The sequence below is a fragment of the Tenrec ecaudatus genome, chromosome 13 (assembly GCF_050624435.1).
Source record: "Tenrec ecaudatus isolate mTenEca1 chromosome 13, mTenEca1.hap1, whole genome shotgun sequence".
Classification (NCBI taxonomy): Eukaryota; Metazoa; Chordata; class Mammalia; order Afrosoricida; family Tenrecidae; genus Tenrec; species Tenrec ecaudatus.
Window position 1 is genome coordinate 69,770,847 of NC_134542.1, and position 18,114 is coordinate 69,788,960.

The window sequence follows — 18,114 nt, forward strand, 5'->3', positions numbered from 1 at the left end:
ATTTACACTAAGAAATTGTTTTCTAAAATGAAACACAATATTCCTCTGGTTCCTTGAGGCTTCCTCAACCCCCACTATTAGGACCCCAGTGCTGCTTCTCACTTTGGACTAGACCGGGCATGTACACAGGTGCAGATAAGAGATAAGAGCTCATGACACACAGACCCCAGGAACAGGAATGGGACCAGAGATGCCAGAAGGCAGGAGGAAGGAGGTGAGTGGAGGGGAGGAAATGATCGACATGTAACCACACACCCCTCCAGGGGGAGGAACAACAGAAACCATGGGGGAAGGAAGACAGTGGTTGGTGTGAGATATGAAAATTATAATAATTTGTAATCTATCAAGGGGTCACAAGGAGGGGAGGGGAAAAAGAGGAGCTGATATCAAGGGTTCAATAGAAAGTAAATGTCTAGAAAAGAATGATGGCAACATATGTACAAATATGCTTGATACAATTGATAATAAGATAATAAGATAATAAGAGTTGTAAGAGCCTCCAATAAAATAATATTTTAGTAAAAATGAAATTTAATAAAAAATTTTAAATAAAAAAATAAAAGAAACAAAACATTTGTCTACTGGAAAGTTATCATCTTTTAAAGTCAATGAATTAGTCCTCATTTCAGGCGGACTCTAAAATATAGTACAATGCTGTCTTTCTAAAAATGGCAATGTAATCCTATTACCCACCACCAACCCCTGCTGCGGGGTCACTACTGACTCGTAGTGACTCTGTGGGTCAGAGCAGAACCCCATCACCACCCTAGGGTTTCTGAAACTATAAAGCCTGTGATTAGTAGACTAACACTTAACCTAGCATGCCACCAGAGTTCCTTAATTCTTATATAGTTCTTATAACATGTCATTTTCCAATGCCTTTTGGCCTCTTCCTGTCTTCTTTTTATTTGTCCTTACTTATGCAAATTCATACACACCAGATGATCCCTGGCTCAGTCAGCAGAAGCAGGGTAGTCCTCACTTTAACGGGAACTTTTAAGTAGAATACTTGCTTTCCAGTAGTGGGCCATGCCGTGTGGCAAGTACACACCTTCTTTGTCGCTCGAGGCCTTCTCGATATCTCTTTGCAGTCTCAACAATTTGGCCTTTATGGAAGACTTTCTTCTCTCTTTATCCATTGCATTGTTGGGGTCTTCTTCCTTTGGGGGCGGGGAGGGGAAGGCAGGGGTGTGTTTAACAGCGTGAGGAGAAAGAAAGTAAATATTGCTACTCTCAGTTCTTGTACGGAGACTTTCATGGGCTAAGCTTGCATCTTACTTTATGAAAGCAAGCAAGCAGACGAACAATAACCTTTGGCTTTGCACGGCTGGCTCCCACGCCCCGTGGCTGGTTAGCAAGAAGACCTTTACTTTCCACAACGTGCGGGTACATGGCTGAGCATGTCCTGTCACAGAACAAACTTTTCCCGCAGGATGAGCCTTATACACGATCTCATCGTTGCCTGACAAGTAAGGGGACTTGTGAGATACGTAATACTTGCTGTTTATCTTTGGAGTCCCTGAGTGGTCTCAATGGTTAATGTGCTCGGCTGCTAACTGAAAGGTTAAGGGACTGAGTTATCCCCGAGGTGCCTCGGAAGAAAGGTTTGCCATTTCTACTTCCATAAAAAGAATCATCCATCGACAGCCTTGTGGAACACAAGGCTAACAACTCTCATGAGATCAGCCGTGCATGGAAATCAACTAATTGACAACTGGTTTTGATTACCATCTTGATTCCAAGTTAGGCTCCTTCAGTGACCTAAATGTCATCTGAACATGCTGCTACAGAGAAAGCAGAGAAAGGTACCACCCCGGGAGGGTCACAAACATTTACAGAGTTCTGTGTTAGCAGCAGTACAACATCCAATGCAGTGGCCGCAAAAGAGAGAGGGGTTACTGTGTGTGGTGGGTCCAGAGCAATCCACACGCTGGTTGTCTGAGCAGAAATCAGGAAAGCAAACGCTGTCTCGGTAGTTCTGACCGAATCTGCGGGCTGGGCTGGGGGTGTGTACCATGTAGGCTAGGAGAAGCCATGGAAGGATTCTGAGTTTTCATGTGCATCCTTCCCAAGGTTAAATGCAAAGGAAAAACTAGGATGAAGGGTTGGGGTGGGAAGGTGGCTGTCAATGCCTGCAGCAAAGGTCCAGACACCTATACATGGCTTCTTACAAATGGAAGGGGTGGATTGCTCCGCTTGAGACCAAGTTAGACAAGACTACCACTCCCTTGTGGACACTGGTCATGTGTTGGGTCATGGGTTCTGAGGGAGCAGCTCTCCATGTGGTAGTACTTCGATCAAGGACATCAGTTGGCCAACTGCCAGGAGAGCAAGCTCAGGAGGGCAGGCTCCCCTCTGGAGAGCCTGGAGATGTTTGCAACTCTAGCGACCCCCTGATTACAGCGTGTAAGACAGTAGTCCTGAACCCGAGGCCCCCAGCTCAGCCGCTCCTGAGCTCCTGAGCCCCACAAACTAGGAGATCATAAATATGTGGTTTACGCCACGATGCAGGAGGAGAATTTGTTAGGCAGCACCTAGAGTTAAGACCATGAAACCTGTCTGCCTGGCGCTATTGCTAAGCGTCCATCTAATCTCCGGAAAAGACCGCAGACAAATGTCCAGTGCCCAGTTTGTAAACCAAACAGATGTTTTTATACCAACTATGAAAAGCCTACTGTTTTCCTTTAAAAAGCAAGATGCTTCCTTCGTCTATATATCATGTGTTTCCCCTTCGAATGAACCGCTCCGTACAGGATTGCAGTTTCCCCAGGAACGTAACTTCAATCCCTCACATACTTACAAAGTAATCGGTTAGTAGGAACTCTGATTTTTTCTCTGCAGACAAAACAGCAGTTTCTTCCACCAGGGACTGGATGTCTTTCTCAACGTCGATCTTGCTGATGGCACAGTGAATCTGGGTGTGACACTGCAGCGCGGGGAAGCAGAGAAAGATACTGAATACAAGTTTCCTCCCATCCGTGCGTGTCCCACACATTAGATGAGAGTCCCGCCCTCCTCCCCGACCCCCAACCATACACACACACACACACTACTCACTGTAGTCAAGGTCTGACCAAAAATAGAAATATGCTGGTGATACTGGTTTAAGTTGCTGCATAGAAGCTGGATTCTTTCCTTTTCCAGGTCTAGGATGCTCTGAAAGGGAGGGAAAGGGAAGGAAAGCCAGGGAGCGTCGGCCAGTGGCGATGCCAAACTGAAGCCCGCATCAAGCCCTGACTGACATCCATGGAGGCAGTCTGAATCACGTGTCAGGATTCTCTCTCAACCGTGTCATCGCCAAGCCTCGGGGTGGGGGTGGGGGGCGAGGAGGCTCCCAGGAGAGGAATGTGAATTGGCGTCCACCCTCCATTTCTATCTAAAATTCTCACCTGCCATGCAGCAGACTCTTGTTCAATCTGTACTCAATGCAACTCATGTAAAGCCTTGGTTGTGTAGTGGTGTAGTGGTTGTGTATTTGAGCTGCTAACCACAAGGTCAGCAGTTAGAAACCACCGGCTTCACTGGGAGAAAGATGGGGCTTTCTACTTCCATTAAGAGTTACAGTCTGGAAAACCCACAGGGACAGTTTGACCTTGTCCCGTAGGGTCACTCTGAGTCAGAATGACCTCGATGGCAGAGAGTTTGGTTCTTTTTTTAAAAAAATAAACCCCATATATCCATCTGTCAGTAGAGGCTTGTGTGTTGCTGGGATGATAAATAGTTTTTTTTGGTTTTTAAAAATAATTTTATTGGGGGCTCTTACAACAATCCCTGCATCAATTGTATCAGGCATATTTATACATGTTTCCATCATTATTTTATAAACATTTACATTCTATTTGAGCCCTTGGTATCAGCTTCTCTTTTTACCCTCCCTCCTCCCCTTTCATATTTTACACGGTCTGCTGTTGGCCTTCCTCCAAGATTCTTCCTCCTCCTCTCCCCACCTTCCCCTACCCTCCTGGTATCGCTACTCCCATTCTGTTCTTCTATCTGCACCTGTGTACTTGCTCAGGCCTGGCCCGCACTGAACGGCAGGACTGGGGTCAGGATAGTGGAGGGGACGAAGCCTCAAGGAACCAGAGGAAGATTGTGTTTCATCTGTGCTATAGTGCTCCCTGCTTGGCCATTCTGTGAGGGGATGTCCCACTGTCCATAGATGGGTCTTGGGTCTCTACTCCGACCCTCCTCATTCTCAACAATAAGTTTTTTTGTTTGTTTGGGGTCTTCTGGTGTCTGTTATTCGATCCTGTTGACACCTTGTAATTGTACAGGCTGGTGTGCTTCTTCCATGTGGGCTTGTTGCTTCTCTGCTAGATGGCCACTTGTTTACCTTCAAGCCTTTAAGACCCCAGGCATCATCAGCGTTCTTCACCACATTTGCTTCTGCACCTATTTTGTCTTCAGCGATTATGCCAGGAGAGTTAGCATCAGAGAATGCCAGGTTGTTAGAACAAAGTGTTCTTGCATTGAGGGAGGGCTTGAGCCGAGGCCCAAAGTCTGTCCACTTCCTTAATGTGTTGCCATGAGCACACAGGCAATGCCTCTGTTTGTATAAATTAATCTATCTACCTAAGTGCACACCATGGATCAACAGGTTTTTGCATTTGGATTGAGACAAGCTAGAAAGAGAGGCCTGGCAATCTACTTTGGAAAAGTGGATGAAGAAAACTATGTGGATCACTATAGTGTCATCTGCAGCTGGGGATGGCGCCAGACTGGGCACCCTTTCCTTTTCCGTTGCATGGGACCACGCGAGCCAGAGATGACTGAGGGGCAGCTAGCAAGAGCAGCAGCAAGGACTGCTGGAAGTCACAGCCTTTCCCCAAAACGCAGGTAGGCAGAGGCCAGGAGGGCCCACCATCCATAAAACCGGGAGAGTAAAGGGAAAAAGGCAGCATGGTGGGAACCTGGAGTCGTGCAGGAGGAGGGTGAAGCCCCGTCAGACGCATGTCCCTATCCTGCGGTGCATCCTAAACACTCAGCATTTCTAGAATCTCCATGCTCACAGCGCACTCCGCTCTTTCCTGCCGAGGCAGAGATGCGAGGCACACCGTCTTCCTTCAAGGAGACCATGTGACAAAAGCCGCATCCTAGTGTTTGACCCGTTCATAACCCTGGCCTGCAATTAGGACTGGGGCTGAGGGTGAGCCGGGTGCATTTTTTGCAGGTGAGAACCTAGCCTCCCTATTCTGAGCGGCCTGACTACAATTCCACGAGCGAGTTTCAGCCGAGAAAGGTAAATAGGAAATTGAGGGCAGCACCCTGGCCTTGTTGCGGGGAGGGAATCAGCGGTTCGGATTTGCCGTTCACAGCTGGCTGAGCTGCTGACTGCAGGTAGGTTGGAGGGCATGCAGTGTGAGAGCTCGGGGAGTGAGTGTCCAAGAGGGCTGTGAATGGAAGGACCATGAGGGCTTCTGGCCACGTGGGGGCCACAAGGGGCTGTAGGGTATGTGAGCTCCACTTTTGTGTGTGTATGTGTGTTTGGGTGGGGGTGGAGGGCAGTGGTTCCTGGAGGTATCAGGTGTCTCTCAATGGCTACACGCCATTAGCAACACAATCTTTCACCCAAAGGTAAAGGGATGGGTAGCAAACGACTGATGAGGTTAGGTGAGGCAGTTAATGAGCTAACCGAAAAGTTGGCGGTTTGAGTCTACCCAGAGACATGTGGAAGAAAGGCCTGGCGATCTGTTTCTGAAAAAAAAAATTTGGTCGCTGCAAACCCTGTGGGGCGCTGCTGTTCTACTCTGACCCACATGGGGTACATTTTGAGGGGCAGGTGTTGGGGGTGTCACAAAGATCCCTCTGCCTCTCTGGACACACCCGGCCTGAGTCAGTCAGGGGTCTCTCATGACTGTGCGTCCACTGCAGCCACGCCCCGATGCTCTCCCCTTGGCTGTGGCACAGGGTCATTTGAAATGCAAGCTCTGGTTCCGTACACGCATCGGGGCCAGTAGCACACACCTCAGGCTCTTGTATCAAAAGTCCTGACATTTGAACTGGAACCCCGGGGGCCCAGCTCCGCGGGACCTACCTTTTGAGAAGTGGCTCACTTTTTTTTAAGCCAGTGGGAGCCAAGTGCCTTTGTTTCTGGGGGCCCACTGCTCACTTTCTCCAAAGTCACAGGCACCGGCCCCTGAAGGTGGCTGCATGCCCTTCTGCCTGCCAACGACGCAAAGGACCACCTGACCGAATGCACTGCTTCTCTAAAGGGCAGAGATCACCGCATCAGGACAATGTGCCAGACAGGTTCTGCATGGGCCTCACAAGGGCGGTCCAGAGAGAAGCGTTCCCGCACCATGGAGAACCGGTGCAAAGCACCTCTTCTAGTTCAGTCCTCAGCACCAAGCACAGCACCGAGGGCAGATCAAGCACAGCCCCAAGCACAGGAGCGCAGATCAATGGTGCCAGAAAGGCATTGCGTCCCGAATGGGCACCTGCTTCTTTATTGTGGCCGGGGTTGAGCCACTAGCCCCCACGGGTGACGAGAATGAGCAGTCTCCCCCTTAGTGGAGATCGTAAGGTTTAGCAGATTTTAATTATGTTTCAAGGAAATCATTAAAATGATCTACGCTCGCTCTCATGCAACAAGGCTGAGAGAAATTCGCCTGTGCAAAGGGGAAATCCATATCTCACTTAGTGAGCGATCGCTTACTGGCCTCCCGCTCTTTTTGCATAAAGCAAGCAGTAGAGGAGCAGGACTCTGGGGAGGGCTCGGGGGTCACCCTGTCCCCTCTACTTTCACAATCCCGGGAATGAGCAAGTCCAAGCTGTCAAAAACTAGCAGATCCAAAAGTTTTCCGGGGCCCGTCATCCTGATAATTCACACTCTTCATTCTCTTCAGCCCTGCAGTCCAAGCCTGAGTGTGTTCTACAGGCGGAGTTGCAAGCTACTTGATTTTGATCTAACCACCCAAAGACATTTTGTGCCAGCTCTAGAGTAGAGATTCAAAAACCTGTTACCCCTAAATTAACATCTAATTGCTAACATTAACCGGAGGGTGGGCTGTGAGCCACACTGCAGCCATGTTTCTGTGAATCCTCCCGGCTGGGGTCTGTTTTGCTGAAGGGGGCTATGAATTTATTATCATCGTTTGCTTTCACCGTTTCTCAGGGATCCAAACAAGAGTTTGGCGCATTGTTTACTGTTTGAGTCAGGTGGGGGGATGATTGAATCCCACCTGTTTTCTCGGTCATTGTATATGATTGAAGCCAAGGTAATGAGTTGTTGAATTTGTTTCTGGTATGTGTGTCCTCATTGTGGTTTATGTCCTCACTGTTTTATTGAGGCTCTGTGTCATGTATCTTAAGACTACATGTCGGCCTTTGGATCTGAGGTTCCTTCTTAGAGGCGAAGATGGCTGCAGTCTGTTAATTTAGGGGTATTTGGACATGTACCTTGGACATTTATCAGGAGAGAACAGTCCCTGGAGAAGGACATCATGCTTGGTAAAGCAGAGGGGCAGGGAAAAAAGAAGCGCCCCCCCCCAAGGAGGACACAGGGGCTGCACCAATGGGCGCAGTCACAGGAACCGTTGTGAGGATGGCGCAGGACCCGCTGTGTCTGTTTCATTCTGTTGTTCCTGAGGTCGCTGTGGGTTGGAACTGACTCAGTGGCACCAAGCAACAACAACATACCGTGAGAAAATTAATTTCACTTTTTAAAAGCCATCCACTTGTGGTATTTTTGTATAGCAGTACTATCTACCTACACCATTAACAGCTCCATGTAACTCAACAATTCGACTCTCAGCCACTCACTAAAGGGTTGTCAGTATGAAGCCTCCTAGCAGCGCAGCAGGGGAAGGCCCGGGCCCTCGGCTCCCGTGAAGATTACAGCCTAGGAGACTGTTCTACTCTGCCACTTGGTGTGGCCAGAAGTCAGAAATGACTCAATAACATCTAACAAGAACACAATATGCACGTATGGTCCTGTTTTTGTAATTGTCGAATTATTCAAATTCCTGCCCTGTGTTTTTCACTTTACTTCATGCCATTGATTTCCAAAAACACTATTTTAATTACTTCATAGTTCATCTCTAGGATTTCTGGTGGCTTAGTGGTTATGCATTAGGCTGCTAGTCCCAAGGTCAGCAGTTCGAAACCACCAGCTGCCACTCAGCAGAGCGAGGAGGCTCCTACTCCTTTAAAGACTAACACTGACAGATGAGACTTCGCACTTCCACAGAGAGTTACATCGGGATGTTGGCCATCCCACTAATGTTGGCTATTTGGGTTCTCGTCCCCTTTTTATTTTTAAAGCATTTGGAACAGAAGCCTGTGTTTATTTCTCTATGAATTGTATATATATATATGAAATTGCCTTTCTCGGGTTGATTCTGTGAGAGGGCTGAGCCCTAGTCCCCTTGCACTAAACGAATCATCTTCATTCCTTAGCACCTAGAATTCTATTCTTAAAGGGAACATTTAAGGTAAAGGAGAGGGGTCAAGGTGGAGACCCAGAGCCCATCCTGGAAAATTAGACATCCCCGTGCAGAGAGGCTGCATGGAGGAGAAAATACATCCAAGGGGCAGTGTAGCACCGATGACACACACAACACTCCTCTGGTTCTTCAGTCCTTCCTTCCCCACTATTGTGACCTCAGTCCTACCTCGAAAATCCTGCATGTCCCGTGTACATCCTGTGGCACAGATGAGAGCTTTCAATATATGGAATTCAGGAAGGAGAAACCCCGTCAGTCAGTAATGGGAGGGTAGGGGAAGAAAAGGGGGAAGGGGGGGGAAGGGGGATGGAAAGCAAAGACGGCAGAATAACCCTCCGGCCCCCAACGGGGATGAATACCAGGATAGTAGGTGAAGGGATAGACTGGAACGTGTAAGATATGTATAATTAATAATAACAATACAAAAATAATAATAACAATACAATAATAACAATTAAGGGTTTGTGGGGGTGGCAAAGTGAGGGAGGGAAGAAAAAAAAGAGGAGCTGATATCAAAGGGCTCAAGAAAATAATGCTCTGAAATTGTTGATGCCAATAACTGTACATGTCTGCTTGATATAATATATTACATATATTATCTATTACATTATAATACATGTAATATATAATATAGGTAAGAGCCCCCCATAAAATGATTTATGGAAAAATGGAAAGGGAACATTTAAAAGTCTTGACTACTATTGCAAATGAATTTCCAAAATCATGTGAATTCCTTGACTAAGTATTATCAGTGCTACTGATATAATACTTGGTAGTGTGGCTATTATTTTTAAAAATAGTTTATAGTTTATTTCTATCAACTGGATCATGTCTTCTTATGGGCTAGGAAATGTGGTTTGAACATAGAATGATTATGAAGTAGCGAGGCCAATTTTGAAGTGTGGTTTGTGGAATTATTACTAGCCAGATTTGAGACTTTCAAATATTTATCACAACATCTAGCAAAATGCCTTGACCATAGTTCAGTGAGTGTTCTATAAGAGAATGTATAGACCAACTTGGAGACTAGAGGAGTTACCTAAAGGACCATGGCTGTTGTTAGGTGTCATAGTGTTGGTTCAGACTCACAGAGTTTCTGTGTACAACAGAGCAAAAATCACACCTGTTCCTTCATGATTTACCAAGCATAATGGCCTTCTCCAGGGACTGGTCTCTCCTGATGACATGTCCAAAGATTGCAAGACAAAGTCTCGCCAGCTTTGGTGCTAAGGAGAACTCTGGCCGAACTTCTTCCAAGACAGATTTATTTGTCCTTTTGGCAGTCCATGATATTTTCAATAGTCAAACTCATCAGTTCTTCTCCGGTCTTCCTTGTTTGATGTCCAACTTTCGCATATGAGACAATTGGAAATACCACGGCTTGAGTCGGGTGCACCTTAGTCCTCAAAAAGAGGTCTTGTGAAGCAGATTTACCCAATGCAACTCATCTTTGGATCTCTTGACTGCTGCTTCCATGAACACTGATTGTGGATCCAAGCAAGACAAAATCCTTGACAATTTCAATCATTTCACCACTTATCATGATGCTACTTAATGGTCCAACTGTGAGGATTTGGCCTTCTTCACATTGAGTTGTCATCACACTGAAGGCTGCACTCCTTGATCTTCATCAGCAAGTGCTTCAAGTCCTCCCCACTTTCAGCCAGCAGCGTGTGTTATCTCCATACCTCAGGCTGTTCATAAACCTTCCTCCAATCCTGATGCCACATTCTTCTTCATCTAGTCCAGCCCCTCTGATGACTTGCTCAGCATACAGCAGACCCTTATAAGATATACCCTTATCTTCAAACTAATTCCCAGATGTCACTTCACAGAAAACATACAGGTGGAAGAGGGGAAGATGAAGTGAAGGGACTCTAGCTGTCCCATCTCTCCCTCTTGGAGTTATAATCAAAACCCCATTCAATGAAATTCTGTATGTGATATACCTTCATGAATCCATTATTTTATTCTTGAGTTTAAAATTGTACAGAGAACTATGGAGTCAATGGGGGAGCATGTGGCTTCATGACTGATTGGTATAAAAGTTTAGGGAAATACAGACCAGGGAAACCTTTGGGGGCTTGGGTGGGGCCGGGGAGAGTTATTTGACAGGGGTGGTCTGAGGTGGATGGACACAGCGGCTGCAACACCGGGTTCAAGTATAAGACCAATGGGGAGAACAGGGCAGGATCGAGGTTCAAATATAAGACCAATGGGGAGGATGGGGCAGGACGGGGCAGGGTTTTGTTCTGTTGCACAGAGTTGCTAGGAGGCAGAACTGACTCCTGACTCGACAGCACCGACAAAGCAGTGATCTTGTTTGGCTGAAAACTGAGTCACAGGGGTGAGTAGACTAGCCCACCTTTGAGGTCAACAGGGAAGCACTTACCCTGAGGACCAGGAAAGAAGACGGGCTGGAAAGTAGCCACTCAGGGAGGAAGCGGGATCGGCGCTGTTCCATCAAGGCCATTGCAATGAATGCGATGACACAGAATGTGTGAAAATTGTTGAGTGCAAAACGGATGGCATGCTCGGTAAACTTTTACTCGATTCACAATACAAAGTAAAAAAAAAGTAAAACCACAATGAGGTAACTGAAAAAAATCCAGTTCTCTGCCCTTGAATAAATTATGACTCATAACAACTCTGTAGGACAGGATAGAACTGCTCCTGTGGATTTCTGAGACTGTGTGTAATTCGTTAAGGGAGTGGAAAGCCTCATCTTTGTCCTGAGAAGCAGCTGGTAGTTTCGAACTGCTGACCTTGTGGTCAATAGCCCAATATACAACCCACTATGCCACCAAGGGTCCTAAAGGGCTAGGTGTAGGAAGGAAGAGTTAGGATCATAACTAAAGACAAAGATCAGGTCTTATAGCTGCAGATCTCACCTCCTTCTTCAAGGCCATACACAGCTCCATGGAGAGAGTTGGAGAGGTAGGGTGGAACCCATTGGCAGCACGACTTACCTGGTAGCAGTTTTCCAGTGTGTTTTCCCACGTCAGTCTAGTAGAATAGCCAGCCATGTTTTTTTGGTAGTAATTTTCCTCTTCCTTTGCTAATTTCTCAGTTGATTTTTTCAGTTTGTTGAGTAGCTAAAGTAAAACATGGTTGTCACACATTCATTAACAGATGCAGGAAAACCCTTGGCTCTTCCACAGAAAGAATCTGTCCCAGTTATGAGCATCTCCTCCTTCAGGCAAAGCCCTAAATTCTATATAGCGAAATCAAAGGTCTCTCAGGGGAAAAAAGCCAGGAAAAAACCCAACAAATGACCTCTCTGTCTGACTTCCTAAATTTTACACATCAGGAAATCAAGGCCTGTAAGTCCAAGTTCATCGTGTTGGGGAGAAGGCCGACTCACAGGCGAGGAATAGTCCGTGCAGGTCAGGACTCTCCAGTTCACAGATGGCAATCTGCCGAGGAGCTCTGCTACATTGTTTGATAAACGTACGGGACACCACATTTCTTTCCAGGACAGGCAGAAACTTGTGGGATTATATGATTTTTAGAACTAAAATTTATGATTTTTAGATTATATGATTTGTAGGCCACTAGAGTGGGCCTGACATCTTTCCTTTACTTTCACTAAACCAAGTCAACAGCCTAGGTTTGGAATCAATGCCAGCTTTTGTGTTCTGGTTCTGCCCGCAGGCTAATTGCTTACCCTTCATAAGCCATAGTTTTCTCATTTTTATGCCAGGCGTAATGGTGGCCCCTCCCTCAGCGGGGGGGGGGGGTGCTTTGAGGACACAAGGAGAACAGCACTCTCCCTGACACCTGCCTCATAGAGCATCGGTCAAGCTGAACAAGTACAGTTACCGTGGCGCTCCTGAGACAACTCAGTGTGCACCGTGAATTATGGACAGATAGAACATATGTTTCCCTAGGATCTGATCTGCTCCTTTGAAAAAACAAACAAACAAAGAAACTTCTTTCCTGGAAATCACTGAAATTGTCCATGGTTGATAAGTCTGCTGGAAAGTCCAAGTAACACAAAACCCTTTGGACCAGGGTGGCTGAAGTTCTTTCTCACGTTAAAGCAACAGACGGCACAGGAGCTGGGTGTTAACTTGGGTGAAGAGGAGGATAGGGGTACGCAAGAGGGAGAATAAAAGTCAAGGGCAGGAGAGGGGTATACTCTGAGGGTGTTTGCCTGGGGGCTTAAATGATGGAATACAGTTTGATGATCTGGATGTAACCCCCATCTAGTTTACAATTAACAATTGGTCAGGCAAATAAGTACCTTTCTCTGAGAAATTAGAAAGTTGGATGACAGGTTCCTAGGTGCCACCGTGGGTTAAACAATGGGCCGCTAACTGCAAGGTTAGTGGTTTAAACCCCAAGCTGCTCCACAGGAGAAAGCTGAGGCTCTCTGCCCTTGTGAAGCCTACAGTCTCAGACACCCTCAGGAGCAGGTCTACCTGACGGGTGCTCTAGGTCGGAATCAACTAACAGTGGTAGGTTTCCTTTTTTTTTCTTTTTCCAGTGGTGCAAGCAGTTCCTGTGATTGGCTGCTGGCTGAACATTGGGAGGTTCAACTCCACCAGGAGTGCCTGGGAAGAAAGCCACAGCTACCTACTTCCGAAGGTCAACCATCGAAATGCCAATGAGCCTCAACCCCACAGCCACGATGGGTCTCAAAATTGAGCAGGCCCAGGAACGGAGGGAGAAAGAGGAGAGTCTCTACTCCCACGAAGATTTCAAGTTCTGGGAACTCACAGGGCAGTTTGACCCTGGCCTGTAGGGTCCCTACGAGTCACAATGGACTTGGTGGTGGTGAGTAGCGGTAGAGGATCCACGTGGGTGACTTGTTAAAATAGCAGATTCCTCCAGACCACAAGTAGCAGTTCTGATTCAGTAGTGGAATCATGAAATCTGAATGTTCATTTTCAGCCTAAGATAGACCAGTGGTCCTCCAACTGGACTAGGGAACCCCAACAATGTGTTTAACTTAAGGAATTTAGAAGGGCCGAGGATAGAGATTCAGTTAATGTGACAGCCACTCACCTGGCCCACAGCTCTGATGTATGACTTACACAGGGCACTTTGGGTTTTGTATATCAAGTGTAATGAACCATATCTATCTGTAGACACATTAGCTTGTGAATTTAAACTAGATCACAACCGAGTGAAGGGCTAACTGCGCCATAAGGCTACTCTGTGTGATCTTGCCCTTGGATCCTTACTGAGAAGACTTAGACCTCAGCGGTGAGAGTGCAGGCCCGATTGAGGCCAGTACTCCTTATTTATCAATCCACAGGATATGGACATTGACTATATGTCTCTACTTGACAGATTTATAGCAAATAGCTCCAAACAGAGACGAGGGACTAGAGAATCCTATATTCTCACTCAAAGTGCTGTTCAGAAAACTTTACTAAAATTTGTCAAAGGTTGAATTGCTTTTCTTTTCCCTTTATTTTCTCTTGGGATAAACATTTCATTCATTTATGCATCTAAACGTGGGCTGAGTGTCTATACTGTGTCATGGACAGTGCATGCTCCTGGGGATAGAAATGGGGACATGACAGGTTCCTGCTGTAACTAGGGACCCACGCAGACCATTACCGTTTTGTGTGATCAGGGCCAGACACGTAGGTATCTCTGGGGGAGCCAAGGCAGGCACCGCTACCCAGCTTTGGGATTAAAATGACATTGAAGGTGAGGCATGGCGCATAGTAGACGTTCCAGCAATGATCTCTGAATGAAGAAATCTGAGATGGGAGTAGTGTTTGTGAGGCAAAAACAGCATGGCATGTTACAGGAACATTCAAAAAAGGAAAAATGTGTGTGTGTGTGTGTGTGTGTGTGTGTGTGTGTATTATGGTAGAGTACAAAATCTGAGGAGGGAAATAGCAATGCAGGGGTCAATTAAGGGAGGGTGTTAACCAGTGGTGGGATTCAGTCACAATGGTTCAGCAGAACTGATGCCCGTGTTTCTGTTGAGTTCGGTGAACCAGTTGTTAAAATGGCACTTGTGATCAGGGTTCTGTCTATGGTGGGCACCTGGGTGGCCACCCGATGTGGAAATTGCAAATTCACACTGCTTACTCTTTTTAACATTCATTAAAGCAACAGCATAGTCTAAGCAATCGTACCGATGTTCATTCTGTTCATAGGTATGAAAAACTATGGAACTATCTTGTAATATTTGTTCCTTCAGTTCATAGAACTTGTTACACTTTCGATGAAATACTACATTTTAATTCTTTTGCATTTGTTACTTCAGTAAAGAAGCGGATCATGTAAAGTGGAAAAAGTTCCAAACAACCAGAGGGCGACACACTGTTATTCATTTCAGCGTTGTGTCACACCCCACATTCCCACAAAACATTGAGTGAATGATGCAATTCCTGAGACTGTTCAAAAAGCTAAAAATATTGTCAGGACAACTGTGTAAGTTGAGCAGAAGCAGAAAGGGGTTTTCCACAGGTGAATTTAATATGTTCAGAAAAGAGAAGTTGCCTGAACCGCTTCTACGACATCAAACACAATGACTACTGTCTAACTGGCTGACCTCTAAAGAGATGGGACCCTACTCCTACAGTGAAACGATGGTAAAGGATAAATCCCACAGCCAAGGATGCTCAGGTGAAAGCAAAGAATATTGCAAGTGAGGATGCCAATTAAGAAGCAATATGGCAATACCTTAAATAACAGTTTTTTTGGATTTTTTTGTCAGGTAGTATATAATTTTTTCTCATGAATATTTTAAAACTCTTTCTAATTCTGTATACCTCTTTTATTGTTCTTATTTAAGTGTTAACTGCATGAAATAATAAACTGCTATTTGGTTTGTCTTTTTTAGTACCTAAAATGGTCATTAGGGCAGTGAACCAGTTGTGCAATGACTTGAATCCCACCTCTGGTGCTAATGGTTAGAGCAAAGAGTTTGTACTTCAGTCTAAGGTGACTGGGAAACAACTGAAGGCTTTCAAAAGAGGATGGCATGCTTATTAGAGTTTCAGAAAAATCAGTTTGGCTTTTTTTTTGTGGAAGGGTTAGGAGAGGCCAGGAGAAAGGAGACCAATCTATCAGGTTACAGCTACCCAGCAAAAGACTGAGATGACCTCAGAAAGGACAGTGGTGGTGGTGGAGAGAGAGCTAAGAAGATAAGCCCAAGAAGTATTTGGTTCAGGAGTTAGACCTTGAAGGCTAAGCTGGGTGGTGACATTGAGTGATGCAGAAAACATCAGACTGAAGAAAATCTTTCGTAGACTCAGCGATTAGTCTGATTTGGATATCACATTGGATGTGATGAACGAAAGCTGTTTGGAAAATGGTGTCACCTGCAGATATCTTTGAGTATTTAGTGTCAGCCTAAACCTGGGGCTTGAAGCCTTGAGAGTATATTTACTGAGTTTCGATTGTTTTCTGAGGACCTGCTACTGGGAGTTCTGTGTGGACTCTGGAAATACAGTGGTCATTAAAATAAACAGAGTGAGGCCCAGGAGAGGGACCCTCTGGAACAGCAAGCTAACAGCGTCAGGCAGAAAGAAGGACCCCCAGAAAGGAAGCAAGAAGAAAATTTGCCATCCAAGAGGGAGGGAAAGCAAGAGTGAGAAGTTGCTGCAATTTAAAGAAGAGTATGTTTCTAGAGGAGAGGGGTCAACAATACTTCATCCTTCCACGAAATTCAATAAGGTAAGAACTATATTCCACCTACTGGGCTTAGCAACAAGGAGGGCATTGTTTTCAGTAACAAGAGCACTCTTAGTGGAATGGTGGGAAAGCTTCATAGGAGTGGTTTGAGGCGTGAACAGAGGAGGAAGTGGAGACAGGACACAGACAGCCCTTCAATAAATCTTACTGGAAAACAAAAGGAGAGCTGATAGTACCTGGAAAAGGGTAGTAGTGGGATCATGACCCTCCCTGCTGAGCAGGTGAGGGGATCGTCACAAAGGAGAAGGGTCTCTGAGATGAGGATGTGTGGGGATCAGAGCAAAGGATGAGGAATTGTTCTCTCCCATTACTACCAGAGGGCAAAAAAAATCAGCTTGTACAAATACTATGAGAGCTGGCTGGAAGTTGAAGGTGTTCTTGCTGGACAACTTCTGTTTATTCTGTAAGGCAGGAGTCAAGAGAGTGTGTGGTGAGGACAGAGAAGTGAGGTGAATGGAGATTTAGATCAGGTAAGCATTTAGACTGCTAACTGCAAGGTTGGTGGTTCAAACTCAGTAGTGGCTCCGTGAAAGGAAGATGAGGTCCTCTGATCCCAAGCCTTGGGAACCACAGTTAGAGTCACTCTACATTGGAGTCAACTCAACGGCAGTGGAGCAAATGGCTGATGTGCTTGGCTGCTTTTCAGGTCCACTCAGAGGTGCCTTGGAAGAAAGGCTTGCCCATCCACTTCCAAAAATGCACCCACTGGACACTCTGGAGGGCAGCTCTATTCTGGCACTTGAGACTCCTGGGAGCATCGCTGAGCAGACAGAGGGACCAGTTCAGATTGGAGATCGTGGGCATCCCATGTGAGATGAGAAACCGAATTCTGTCTTTGGTGTTTAGTTTAGAACTAAAAGAAAAAAATTTTAAAAAGGAAGAAAGCTACCAGATTAGGTGATGATCAAGCTGGTATGGGGTCCATGTGGGAATGGCCACCAGCTGGGGAAAGACAAGGGAGACCAGCACCTTAACTCCCTAGGGAAGCTGCAAATGAGAGAAGGGAGAGGAAATGCGCCACTCAAGATATCCATGCTCTTTCTTTCATTTTGCATCATTAAAGAATAGTTTTTAATGAGCTGGCGAGCATTCAGAACCCCTAGGACAGGCCCTGATGCTTAGCACTCTAACACGCGGTGGTTTAGCCTCCCACGACACCGTCTCATTATTCCCTTCTTGTTGTGATCATTTTAAACTGCGGGGACTGACATGTGAAGAAATAAGAATCTTGTAAAATCTTGCTAACAATGAATTTAACGTGTTCAACCAACGGCTTCCTCTGTGAAATGATAGAATTCTTTGTAATGCTTGTTTCCTTTCCTTTTTCCATTTTTGAAAGTTGAGATTACAGAGGCTCTAACTACATTTCCTTAAGGGGACAGTTTTTTTGGGGGAGAAGATATTGATGATTTCAAAGGCTTCCACACTGGGGTACATACCGCGAGGATTGTACCCGATAGTCTATGGCAGTGGTTCTCAACCTGTAGGTCGTGACCCCTTTGGGGGGTTGAAAGACCCTTTCACAAGCATCATCCAATTCATAACAGTAGCAAGATTACAGTGATGAAGTAGCAATAAAAATAATCTTATGGTTGGGGGCATCACCACAACATGAGGACCTGTATTAAAGGGTCACTGCATTAGGAAGGTTAAGAACCACTAAAGTCTATTGGGTACAGGCAGAGAATACACAATTTTCTTCCCACGAGAGTATTATTTGTGGTACATTTTCCCTTCCATCTAAGGAGGCTCTATGGCACCGTAAGGTAGGAATTGGGCTCCTAACCTCAAGGCTGGCAGTTCTTCCCTCCAGGAGAAAGGAGACTCAGCCTACAGCCATGAAGCTTCGCCATCTCGGCCACCCTCTCGAAGGCTGCTGGGTGTTGGAATTGGCGCGAGGGCATGGTTTGCTGTTGTTTTGTTTTTGTGGATTTTGTAAAACTAAAACTGAAGTTACTAAGCTTTATTTTTATGTGATATATTGAGATTGGTGCCCACACATGGG

The 18,114-nt window shown here is 45.9% G+C and overlaps 1 protein-coding gene across 1 annotated transcript in view; it reads right to left on the reverse strand.

The window, feature by feature from the left end:
• The window catches only part of NOSTRIN (nitric oxide synthase trafficking), a 62,450-nt gene that overhangs the window by 8,717 nt on the left and 35,619 nt on the right, over nucleotides 1–18,114 (reverse strand). The window contains exons 8-11 of the mRNA XM_075529207.1: nucleotides 11,414–11,539; nucleotides 3,058–3,156; nucleotides 2,801–2,926; nucleotides 1,052–1,160 (exon numbers count right to left, since the gene is read on the reverse strand). Of these exons, the coding sequence (XP_075385322.1) occupies nucleotides 1,052–1,160; nucleotides 2,801–2,926; nucleotides 3,058–3,156; nucleotides 11,414–11,539 (460 nt within the window). The remainder of the gene's footprint in view (nucleotides 1–1,051; nucleotides 1,161–2,800; nucleotides 2,927–3,057; nucleotides 3,157–11,413; nucleotides 11,540–18,114) is intronic.